Raw genomic sequence first — 13,633 nt, forward strand, 5'->3', positions numbered from 1 at the left:
AAATGAATAAATACATAAATAGATAAAAATATCCACAGCAAAATGTATAATTACAGAGTAACGAGCAGATGAAGAAAAGTCACTGAAAATGCCCTTCTGTTTATAGTGTGGCCTCATATATTGTTTCATGTGTTAATTATACCACGACAAACACATGGTACTGAGATAAATACCAAGCCTTAATTAGTTTAATTAATCGTTGTTCCTGTTCGAATAGGCATTCTGGCGTATGATAAACATTTTAGGATTGCTTCCAAACGTTTCCTTATTAAATAGATTTCTAAGACATAGAGCGATGTTTGCATTGTGTACAATGCTGTTCATTGTTCTAAATACTATAATCCGGGAAAACTTAGATGAATTGAATCTTTTTAACCAAAGTCTTATTTTCATCTTTTTTTAAAATATCGAATTTAGGAAGAGTGCTGGTACATGAATGGGGACATCTCAGATGGGGACTGTTCAATGAATACCCGGATGCAGTGGGTGACCAAAAGGACATAAGTCATTTCTACCAGTCAATGAAAGATGGACAATACAAGCCTGTAACGTAAGTTGCATAAGTCCTTTATTACTCAAAATGCATTTGGAACACCCCTTTATTAAATTGCAAAAAACATGTTCTTTGTTCAAACACTTTGCTTGAAATTGCACTTTACTTGTGCGACGTGTATTTCATTTATACGGGGGGGGGGGGGGAGCTTGCAGGAAACGCCACAAAATGCCAAGTATGGATAATTTTACATAATTACTTGATTTAGAATAAAATGCACATTCTTGTTCACAATTGACTTTGTAGTTGGGTAGGTTACGGCGTTGACGACGGGAATGCTGATTTTCGAGGCTATTGCAATGTACACTGTAAAAACTATGGTGTTAAAACTGACACCAGTTGGTGTTAATAGAGGACCACACCCTGAGATGTTAAAATTACACACTAAAGATTGAACATAACACCAAAGAGTGTAAATGCAACAACGATGTGAAATAACTGGTGTGGTCATTTATGTACACCTGTTAGCACCACAGTTTTTGCTGTGTAGTTTTCCCAAATCGCGACGGGGACGGATTCTACAACACAGAAAATCTATTCTTTTTGTTGACATTGGTGAATCAAAACGGCAGTTTCGGCCTGGAATCGGGAAAATGATAAATTTGCTATTTTCTTTAGCTCGGAATCTTATGATCTGTCCCGGTCCACCAATTTTTGACAAAGAACTCTCAGCTGTTCATTGTGAATTGACTTTGTAGATGATGTTGTAGAGTAGGTCCCGCCGCGGTTGCGAAAGCTTGCTATTATTGTCAGACGGGATCTCACGAGGATATAGAATCTAATAAAAACAAATAATAACACGGGCTATATGGGAATTAGATCTATGGAGGGTAATATTGTCAGCAGATTATCAAGATCAAGGTGACAAAAATATTTTCAGTTGTCAAAATAAAATATACGACACATGCATTCGTCATGCATGCAGAAAATCAATGTTCAAAATCATTCATGATAATGATAAACGATGACAATAAAAAAATGTGATGATGATGGTAATAGTAATAATGATAATGATCATAATAATATTACCAAATAATAGTGATGATGATAGTAATTATAATAATAATAATAATGGTGATGAAAAATATAAGAACAATAACAATAAAAACTATAAAAGAAATGGTAATAATCATAACGGTGATGATCGATAAAAAAGTAATATGAATGATATTAAGAATGATAAGTATCTTTATATACGATGTTATGATGAATTAAGTTAGTCCTATTGTATTTTTTTTACAAAACAAGACATGTTTAATCTGACTTCTTCTACATTGTGGTAGCAATTTTTCCTTTTAGTTGTAGCCAGGAAATTGAGATTAGGGCACTGATCAGATCAGATGAGGATGGTTCTGAATATCGAAGATGTCAGGGAAACGAATACAGTGGGTACGAAGAAGGGTGTATGGCAATACCAAAAGATCCTGGATCTGCCACTGGATCTATTATGTATGGAATGCTAAAGTTTCAAGAGGTAAATTTCAATAGTAGCTTGGATTGCGATAGCTAAAATTTCAACAACAATAGAGTAAAAAAAACACTTTGATATAATGAAGAAGAAGAAATCAAGTTTACATAAAAAAGGAACTTAATCCAGTTTTGCTCATTCCTCATAAACTAATATTTTTGTTTTACTTCACCCAAATCTACGTTTTCTTTCAGGAAGGTCTTACACTTTGTTTAAGAGTTATCAAACAAAAATGACAATTAAAAAACTCCTTTAGATGACTTTTATTGTATATGATTCTTTTCTTTTTATGATTTTTTTCTAGATTATGGAATTAGTCCCTTTTACATGAAAACTAATTTCAAGTTGTTGTTAAGCTAAGGCATGGCGGCTTGTCATTGTTCAAAACTCACCTACACCCGACAAAGGAAATTTTAATTGATGGTGTCGAAAATATGTTTTTCTGATGGTCAATCGGATCGGGGTCGCCCTAGCCTCTAACCCGTCTCTTTGGTCTGGTGGTTAAGGCGCCAGCGTTCAAAGCTGGTGGCCCGGGTTAGATTCCCGGCAGAGGCATTTTTCGGCATCGCCAATTTTTCCAAAGGGCAGATGGCTTGTTACCTTGATTTAAGCTACGCCTACCATTGTTCTCTTCGTTAATTTCTTTCACAACACTTTTAGAGGACAAGTCCACCCCAACAAAAAGTTGATGTAAATAAAAAGAGAAAAATCCAACGTGCATAACGCTGAAAATTCCATCAAAATCGAACGTAAAATAAGAAAGTTATGATACTTTAAAGTTTTGCTTAATTTCACAAAACAGTTCTATGCACATTCTGGTCAGTATGCAAATGAGGGGACTGATGACATCACTCACTATTTCTTTTGAGTTTCATTATATGAAATATGAGTTATTGCCATTTTCTCCTCATTGTCCTTGAAACAAAAGTTTAATCCCTCCCTGAACACATGGAATTACCATCCCCTTAAAATTTTATGGTTCAGTCAAGTTGGTCCTTATTGTCAAATCTGTAAAAATTGAAATATTCTATATTTCAAACAATAAACAACAGAGAAATAGTGAGTGAGGGACATCATCGACTCTCTCATTTGCATGTCATTGAGTTGTGCATATAAGCTGTTTTGTGAAAAATAAGCGAAACTTAAACATGTCATAACTTCGTTATTTTACATCCGATTTTGATGAAATTTTCAGCATTATGCTAGTTTGATTTTTCTGAGGCGGACTTGATCTTTAAATACAAGAAAACCTGTTGTACATGTATAATTTCTCACATTCATAAATATATATATTTATTCCCACTCTATATAAGATAAGCAACTTCTGCGACAAAGATGAGAGCGATCCTGGTAACCTTCACAACAGAGAAGCACCCAACAAACACAATCGTCTCTGTGAATCAAGGAGTGCATGGGAAGTTATGAGGGAGCATGAAGACTTTAAAGGTAGGTGTAGGTGTTTATTCCGTTCTTTTTGTTTGCTTGATACATTGACATACAGTTAGGGAACTTGGGGTGCCATGGAACTTAAAATTTTCACGACCATGGAAGAAAAGGAGAAGAAAAGAGGTAAAGTATGATATCCTTTAATGAATATTTTGTCAAAATCTATCACAAATACGGTTTTAGTATTAAACAGGTCATTTTGGGGGGCTGCTCATTTCGTTTACCCGGAGCATTTTATTAAATTACCCCATATGTCATATACGGCCCCCTCAACTTACATTGTTGGGCTCATTATGCTACTTGATACCATGTATAATATATACATATTGTGCACATATAAATGCATATATCAATGAATAATACATTATTGAATTAAAGTTAATACGTCGATGCATTTTGCCAATTATGAGCTTTTTTCCAAACAAAGGAATAATTGGATTGCTCTTCGTTCGTCAGTGCGGGCGTCAGTGCTTAACACGATATTGCGAAAGTAAAAATGTATTTTTCAATAATAGTAGATGCTAGCTTAGCATGACCATAGCAACCATGTGGCCAATCAATTTGTACAAAAAAATGATGAAAATAGCAATAATAATAATAATAATCTTAAATATTTTTTTACTACTTTTATCACGACTCCTACTACTTCTAAAACTTCTATAAATACTCCTGATAATTAAAGAATGAATTATCATTGCCAAAATAAATTGAAATTAAATTTCTAGAAATAGCCGAGAAGATGCATAAATAGTATTCAATAAACATAACGAATTGTCGAATTATCAAATAAAGAAGTTTAGTATTTGAATTGACAATGTCCCTAATGCATGCATGCAAAATAAATTGAGTAATGGCGATTACGTTTTTCGGCTGTACTGGTCTTGTAATTGATATGATATGATTGCTTTGATTTGGTATTAACAGACAACAACTCGCCGCCTCGGGAATTGAGTGATGCTGACATCATGCCATCGTTTACACTGGCACAAGCTCGAAGTAGTGATGATTGTCGTATCGTCTTAGTCATTGATACATCGGGGAGCATGAGTGTAAGTTAATTTATTCATCTACTTTTGTTAAAGGTCAAGTCCACATCAGTGAAATATTCATTTAAATCAACTGAGAAAAATAAAACAAGCATACCGCTGTAAATCAAAATCGGATGTAAAATAAGAAAGTTATGACATTCTAAAGTTAAGCATATTTCTCACAAAACAGTTTTATGCACCCAACTCTTTCACATGCAAATAAGAGTGTAGATAATGTCCCTCACTATTTTTTTTGTATTGTTTGAATTATACAACCCTCCATTGTTTATGGAATTGACAATAAGGACCAATATGACTGAACCATAGGATTTTGAATCATAATTACATATTCAGTGAGGAATGAAACTTTGTTTCACATGAAAATGGTGAAAAAAATTGAATATTTTATATGATAAAATACAAAAGAAACAGTAAGTGAGTGATGTCATCAATCTCCTCACTTGCATACCGACCGGTATTTAAAAATTAAGCGAAAATGAATATTTTATTACATCGGATTTTGATGGAATTTTCAGTGTTGTATGCTTAAATTTTTATATTTTTATTCATTATAATGATTCGTTGCGGCGGACTTGTCTTTTAAGTGCTTGCAGTTTCTCAATCCAACAAATCATGGGAGATCAGTCATTTACACATGCTGGACCATCCTTGTGGAATCAGTTGCCATATTCCATTCGTAGTATTTCAAATATCGCTAATTTCAAAATTGCTCTAAAAACTATATTGTTTTATTTGCGGGATATGTTTCAATAGGTAATCAAATCATCGGAACCTGTTTTTTAATCAATGTCATTACCTCAAAATTAATTTTCTCTTCAGACGAATGACCGAATCACGAAAGCGATGAGTGCATCCACTGCTTTTATTGATTTAGTCAGTGAAGGAACATGGGTTGGTATCGTTGGTTTTATCGATACCGCTGATATTATACATCGATTGGTACAGGTCTCTTCGCCGGCCGAAAGATCTTCGTTACGTGACAGCTTGAATCTTGTCGCCACTGGCGGGACATGTATCGGATGTGGCTTAGAGACTGGACTACAGGTACTATTCGTATCTATTTTTTGTTGATGCCATTTTGTTGTTGTTGCTAGTATTGGTCTGTTCTAGTTTTTTCCCCTTTCCATTTCCTTTTGATTTCTATTCCATCACCATTTTTTGGTCACTTTGTTTCCCTTCCAGTCTCACATAATTGATTCTTCTAATTATTAGTTCTTCAAAGTGGCTTACTGGTGGGGGGGCAGAAAGCATGGGCGTAACAGGGGTCGTTGGCTAGAGGGGAGGGGGAATTGGCAAGAGTAAAAATAAAATCGCGTCATAATGGTATGAACAGGATTTTTGTTTATTGTGCTCGAGCATTAGGACGAAGCTCAATGCGTGATAAATATAATAAAGAGGGGGCACAGCATGGCGCGCGGCAAAAGTTGCCAAATAAAAGTCCCGAGCGAGCAAAGTGAGCGAGAAAAAAAATCACCTTTTCATGAGAATCTAACTTTCAGATTGATTTTGACATGGTATTCAGAAAATAACATATCTCACATTTTCCTTTCCTTCCTTTCCTTTTCTTCCGTTTCATTTTTGTTATCGGTTGTAGATCTTTTGGGTGCCAGTGCTACGCAGATCGGGTCAAGAGCATTGGCGACACCAGGACTTTTAACCTAGTAGAGGCAAAAGAAAATTGGGGGGGGGGGGGGCAACACACACATATTTTGCCTATTTCACTAAATCGAGCGAGAAGTGCGAGCTCAATTTTTTCATGTAGACCCTACTGTCTAGAAAAGGGACCTGTTAAGGACTAGCTATTTGCGTTGGGTCATGAAGATGATATCTAACCAAATAAATTATGCGAGTGCGAAGCGTGAGCTGGAAATTTTTGATATCCTGAGACGATAACTGGACGTTCTAAGCACTTTTTGTAATCATGAACTGAATGGCTATCTTACTAAACAATTGATGCGAGCGCAAAGCGTGAGTTGACAATTTTTGATTTATGAAAATACGCAGGAGGTGTATCTCGCTAAAACGAATAAGGAAAACTCTAATCGCGAGAAGCATATTGACTTGAACATTGGGATTTTTAAGCCCCATGTAAACAGGTAACTTTCTTATCTCAATCAACAGTTACATTGCGAGCGCGTAGCGCGAGCGACATTTTTAAATTCTATATAATGACTTGAAACATTTATGTTAGTGACAAGAATGGATAAAATTTTTTCAAAATTTAAAGAACGAACAAGTTTTTTTTTACTACTGTATATTTTACAGCTTTAGTAGGATGCTAATAAAAACATTTACTATGCATTTTTTTCTATTTTTTTTTTGGAGGGGAGGGGGGCTAATTCACTGGGGGCAAATGTCCCCCGTGCCTCCCACTTGGTGCCGCCACTTGTCTGGGCGGAGCCCCCGGAACTTAGTGATATTTTTGTCTCGCCTGCATAGCAGAGCGAGACTATAGGCGCCGTTTTTCCGACGGCGACGTCGTCAACATTAATTATGGTTTAGGTTTTGAAATGTCATCATAACTTAGAAAGTATATAGATCTAGTTCATGAAACGTGGAAATAAGAGCAACCATGTATCCCTAAACATCATGTGCGAGTTTCAGGTCAAATAATCAAGGTCAAAAGCCACTTAGGGACAACAAACTTTGGCCATATTGGGGATATTTGAGGAATTGTCATCATAACTTTGAAATTTTATGGATCTAGTTCATGAAACTTAGACATTTGAGCAATCAAGTATCCCTGAACATCCTGTGCTAATGTCAGGTCACATGATTAAGGTCAAAGGTCACTTAGGGTCAACGAACTTTGGCCATATTGGGGATATTTGAGGAATTGTCATCATAACTTTGACATTTTCTGAATCTATTTTATGAAACTTGGACATAAGAGCAATCAAGTATTTTTGAACATCCTGTGTTAATTTCAGGTCACATGACCAAGGTCAAAGGTCATTCAGGCTCAACAAACTGGTAATGTTGGGGGTATTTGTGGGATTGTCATCATAACTTTAAAAATCTATAGATTTAGTTCATGAAACTTTGACATAAGAGAAGCGATGTATCCCTGAATACCCTGTGTGTGTTTCAGGAACATGGTCAAGGTCAAAGGTCATTTAAAGGTCAATGAACTCTGCCTTTGTTGGGAGTATGTGTTGAATTGGCATCATAATTTAGGAGGTTTATGGTACTTGCTAATGAAACATCGACATAAGGGTAATCAAGTATGCATGATCGTTTTGCACAATCTTTAGTTCACATGGTCATGGTCAAATGTCATTTTGGGTTAATGGACATTATATCTTAGTTCCTTATTATTTTTTCTTCTTTGAATAATTATTCATTAGCTGTGTTTCAAAGGAAGCACTGCTGCTACATCGAATTGCGTAATGCAGGCGAGACTGTCAGAGGCATTGCAGATGGCCACTTTTTTATTAAATAGCGGGTACATACACATCACATATTAACTTCATTGCTCTTGCGGATAATAAACAAAATACTTTTAGGTAGCACAACGTAGCAAATGATTAAAATTTGGAAAGTCGCCAGCGAGCGAAGCGAGCCAGAAAAATTTGGCGTATTAGAATGATTTTGAAATCAAATTCTAATTATATGTATGTGATAGTAGCTTTCAAAATTTAGCCAAAGTAAACATATATTTTTCATTTCTTGGCAGCCCGGTCGTGTTATTCAGTTCTTTTCTTTTTTTCTTGTCCCTTTTCTTCATATTCTCATTTTCCAATTTAGCTTCTGGCCCTACCTTCATTTTCCGTTTCTTTTTGCCTCTTTCTTTCATTTTCCCGCCATTCATGCCCGTGCCATTGAGTCATATATTTTTTTATCTTATATCCCTCTTGCTAATCATGCTAATGTATTGGTATTTCAGGATCCTTTGTACTTCCTCAAATGTCCTTTTTTCCTTCCTTTTCTCCGCTTTCCTTCCATTTTCCCTATTTATGTTCTATAATGTAATGTATTTCGTGTATACTTTGCAATGTATTTTTCTACATGTTTCGACCGAAATATTGCAGGTGTTGCGAGCACATCCGTCAGGAGACCTAGCTGGAGCAGACATTTTATTGATGACTGACGGAGAAGACAGCAATTTTGCTACCCATACTATAAGACCGATTTTACTGGCGGAAGGGGTGAGAGTCAACACAGTGGCAATTGGAGATGACGCTTACGGTGAACTAAACACAGTTTCTCTGGAAACAGGTTCGTAGGAGTACAGTTTATACGACTATCAATATGCGCCTGCTTTCATCGAATCCTTGCTGTCATTATAGGGGGTAGGGTGAGATAAGTGATGAAGCAGAGAAAAAAGTCACCCGGACAGAAAAAGAAGCCGTTGAAGACGAGTTTGGAAACGGCTTTTTTCAGTGCTAATCCCGAGCTCATGCGGAACGCGCGGCCATAATTATGTAGGAAGAAACGATTTCGGCGCTTGTCAATGTGTCAGTTCGCATTGTATGATACCCGATTGTTTATTTGTCAGAGCACAGTTTTCAAGTACGTCAATGATTGGTTCTCAAACACGTAGCCTATGCACTTTTTTAGTATAAAAGCAACCTAAAGCCCTGGTCAGGGTCCACGGAACCCGGGGGGGGGGGGGTTCAGCCCCCTCACTTTTCCCAAAATAGTTTACAAAAACGTATAAAATGACCATCTGATTGTGATTTATTCACATGGTCAGCCCCCTACACTTTCGACTCCCCCCCCTTAACTTTCCAAACCGTTCCAAGGACTCTGCTGGTCACAACCCGCCGTGCACCTCTATCCTTGTGATCCGCTCGATGTTGTAGAAAATAGTTGAGTCAGAACCAGCGCAGAGCACAGAACAGTCGAATGCACTGGGCGTCGAATCCACAGTCGAATACACTGGGCGTTGTGGCCCAGTGGATAAGTCTCCGGACTCTGAAACAGAAGGTCGTGGGTTCGAATCCCAACCATGGCATAATTTCCTTCAGCAAGTATTGATCCACAATGTGCTGCACTCAACCCAGGTGACGTAATTGGGTACCTGGCAGGAATTTATTCCTTGAAACGCAGCGCGCGTAACAGCTGCACTGCTAAAGACAGGGTAATTATGCTGCATATACTGTAGAGCGCTTAGAGACTTCTAGGGACTTCTAACAAAGTAAGTGTTAAGCGCTATATAAGCAAGTATAATACTTATTATTATTATGGATCTAACGAACGCAGAGATACTAAAATGCGAACATCCCAGAAAATATCAATTATTACTTTGTTCAGGATGGGGAGGGGATATCGGGGCCAAAATTAGTGTCAAATGTGGATGACAGTTTGCGTGTCCGCGCGCGTGAGGCGGTACGTGAGGAGGTGCCGTGGCCGAGTGGTCTAGGGCGCCGGAAGCGGGGGGGCAGGGGGGGCACTTGCCCCCCAAATAAAATTTTGGGGGGGCAAAACGAGATTTTGCCCCCCCCCAACGTGCCCCCTGAAAGATGAAAAATTATAAATTATTTAAGGACAAAAGTAAATGAAGGCACTTTTCTGCCTGAAAATTGTCATTTCCATTGTCAAAAATGAAAAAATTTTGCCCCTGACGGGGCAAATACATTATCATAGTAAGCCACGCGTCTTTTGACGAACAGTTCCTCTGTGAAACATAGCTTTGATAAGCACCTTTTCCATCTTATTACAGTGTGATAACGTTTAACATTTTAATGAATACATTTCAGACTTAAAGCGAATGGCAAATTGATAGTGGTCCACCAATGATATAGGTTTATAATTCTATGATGCTGGCTGTGTCGTCTAACAAACGCGCGGTCGCCCAGAAACGCTCAGACCGGACCAGATATCACTAACGCGCGTTCAAACACTAGTTACTCGAGCAAGATATGGAATCTATGTCATAGCTGTCAAGCCCAGAAACCATAACATCTCGAGAAACTTGTTTCAATTATTTCATTTTCAACTAAATATAAATTGAGTTAATACAGTGATAACAAGAGAGCGGTGTTGGCTCAGTCGGTAACGCGTCTGCCCGTCGAAGTCGAACCAAAGATCGTAGGTTCGAGTCCACCCTGGGCGGATGACTGAAGTCAGTGTGTTGTGTGTAAACGTCTCTCCCATGTTTCATGCAGGCTATGTTTCAATGGAAAACACTCCGTCCCTCGGATAGGACGTTAAATGGAGGCCCCGTGTAGAGGAAAGTCACCACCTTTGCACGTTAAGAACCCACTGCACTATTCGTATAAGAGTAGGGGGAAACCCCGGTGTCGAGGTCCACCTGCACCCCCCCCCCCAATCAGTTATATCGGGAGGAGAGACCTGTGGATCATAGTGATTCAGTTCGCTTTTCGCCTCCCAGGCACAGGTGACGCCAAACAAATAATAATAACAATTCAGTGCCCTAAAGAAACTACCAAGGTCATTTCAACTCAATATAGACATGTTATCAGAAAATTACACTCAGAATAATCATGTGTAGAGGATTATAATTTATGATTTGTAAAAATGGTGAATCCCATTCGAAAGCAACTTAGAGATAATGTTTAGACATGTAAAAAATAAAATCATCTGTGAAAGTGTCTTCTTGACCGGACTCATATTATCCGAGATATGAATACAAATGTAAAGAATATAAAAGAAAAAAATAAGCGTTACAGTACTGCTCTACTACATGCATGTATAAAAAAAATCTGATTGGAAGGCGTTTTGTCTGATACTATTTCAGCTCATATATAGCACTTATGTATTTTAGATTCCAAAACTTCTTCCCATTACCTGTTACTAATCAGATCGAGATGGCAGCTATGTTCTCTGGTTCATCCCAGCTTTTGTTATTCATGGACGTTTGCAAAAATAAAAAACCCGGGAGTGGGTGGGGCTGCAAGACCTAAGTTTTCGAAGAAACGTAAGAGCGAGGGGATTTGTGATGGGGGAGCTATTGCATTTTCTAGAATAAAATTGAAGGATTTCGTGCACACTTTTGGTGAATTTTGCCCTCTCGATCGGCGGCCCCCGGCTGCGTACGGTCATGTTTGTCATCTTAAAGTCTTTAAAAGGCCTATATTACATTGGTTTGAAACAATTTCGTTTGCAATAAGGTTCGTAATTTGCTGGAACTGCGACCCTGGACATAAAGAAACACCAGGCTGGGTCAGAAGAGAGGTAACAGAAGGAGCAAAAAGAACTCCAAGACTGTTTAATTCTGAAGAAATTTATTTTTGAATGCACTTAGAAACGCAACTTTTATACTCCATTTTTACACAAAATTCTTACCGTGGGGGGGGGGTCCCATAGCCTCTCCCGCTCGATCGCTTCGGTACCTCACGCTGTCAAAAATATTGTGCCCCATTCGGGATTTTGCCCCCCCAAAATTGAAAGTGTTCCGGCGCGCCTGGCCGTGGCCGAGTGGTCTAGGGCGCCTGGCTATGAATATAAAGTCCGGGTTTCGATCCCCTGCCGCGGCACCTATGCCCGTGAACAAAGCATTTAGTGTGCAATGCTCTTTTATCTTGCTTTTAAATAAAATGAAATGCTATATGCATTTTTGGCAACTCGGTGTTTAGAAAAAAAAATGTGTATGTGTGAGCCGGGTATGTGGGTGTGGGTGCGTGAGTGTGTGTGTGCTTGTGGCTCGAGTTGCCGTGGCCGAGTGGTCTAAGGCGCCTGGTAATACATGAAAATTCCGGGGTTCGATCCCCGGCCACGACACCATTGCTCTTTTATCCTGCATTCAAATAAATGGAAATGCTTTACGCATTATTTGTAACTAGGTGTGCACTCGTTTAAAAAAAAAAAAAAAAAAAAAAAAAAAATTGTGCGTGAAGGCCGTGTGTGTGTGTGATGGAGTGGGGTGCGTGAGGGTGTGTGTGTGAAAAAATTGAAGCCTGAGGGAGTGTGGGGGGGGGGTGTCAGTAAAAAGAGACGAATCAGAGGGAAAACTAGAAAATTATCAAGAGAGTTCTTTCATGTCGTATCCAAACATACATTTTTCAATAATCGCCAGTTCGTAGTTCCATTGTGCGCATGGCCAGTCGAAGAATATTTGTACTCGAATGGCATGGCGATTTAATTATCAATGAGTTAAGCACCAACTCTGAGCAACATGCGAATGCATTCAAAGTAGAAATGCAAGAAATACCTTCATAAAGCGTTCATTGATGTGCTATTCTAGTCACCTGATCTATGCAATCACTGCATCCTGCTAAGCCAGGCTAGCTTACATGATATTTTGCCTTGAAATTTGCCGCTACCAATGAAAGAGGGGAATAGTAGTATTGTACAACCTTATCCATATGGTAACTGCTGATCTATAGACCAGTTCGTATTTACTTTATGGACAATTTTGGTCAAATGACCTTTCATTTCTTTCATTAGGATAGTTTTCAAAGCAAGATATTACGTAAGCTTGCCTTACATAGCAGGATGAAGAAATTGAATAGTCCAGGTGACTAGAATAGCACACCAATGAATACTTTATGAAGGTATTTGGTGCATTCCTATTTTGAATGCATATCATAGCATGTTGCACAATGTACTTACCAGTCGTTCGTGGACGCATTGTTGTTTTCTGTGGGTGTAAATGAAAACCACTATTCAAAAGAATATATGAATAAATAAGACATCAAACTTGGTGCTTATCTCATTAGATTTTAAACCACCATGTCACTTTAGTACAAATGACCTTTCTCTGATCATGCGTAGAATATTTTGATCATGCGCAGAAAGGAATTACGAACTGGCTTATTCATTACTTTTTTAAACAAAATAGGAGGAAGACCTTTTTCCTATGGTGATAATGATGGCACTGCTAGTCTGACCACTTCTCTCAGTCAAACTGCTCAGAACTGTTTGGGAGATCGTTCCAAAGAACGCGTACAGGTATTTTGGGATGCACGTTATACAATTTAACTTGGAGAAAACCATATGGGGTAATTAGTTTGTCACTTTGCGTCTCTCAATGAACAAGTGAACCGATTTTTGGGACGATTATTTGATATATAGGTATGAGAATAACGAATCCTTGTTCACCTGCGAGCTGTTAATTCTGAAAAGGCATTAGGGTCTAGGCCTAGTTCATTACTTATGCTACAAGCAACGAATTGTTATTTCTATTTTTTTTTAAATAATGTTTCATTTCAG

General features: G+C 38.1%; 1 protein-coding gene across 1 annotated transcript in view; it reads left to right on the top strand.

The window, feature by feature from the left end:
- The window catches only part of LOC121422759 (calcium-activated chloride channel regulator 1-like), a 45,023-nt gene that overhangs the window by 11,576 nt on the left and 19,814 nt on the right, over positions 1–13,633 (top strand). Inside the window, exons 3-9 of the mRNA XM_041617939.1 lie at positions 418–550; positions 1,853–2,027; positions 3,335–3,467; positions 4,392–4,516; positions 5,336–5,560; positions 8,548–8,734; positions 13,263–13,372. Of these exons, the coding sequence (XP_041473873.1) occupies positions 418–550; positions 1,853–2,027; positions 3,335–3,467; positions 4,392–4,516; positions 5,336–5,560; positions 8,548–8,734; positions 13,263–13,372 (1,088 nt within the window). The remainder of the gene's footprint in view (positions 1–417; positions 551–1,852; positions 2,028–3,334; positions 3,468–4,391; positions 4,517–5,335; positions 5,561–8,547; positions 8,735–13,262; positions 13,373–13,633) is intronic.

Source organism: Lytechinus variegatus, chromosome 10, assembly GCF_018143015.1.
Source record: "Lytechinus variegatus isolate NC3 chromosome 10, Lvar_3.0, whole genome shotgun sequence".
NCBI lineage: Eukaryota > Metazoa > Echinodermata > Echinoidea > Temnopleuroida > Toxopneustidae > Lytechinus > Lytechinus variegatus.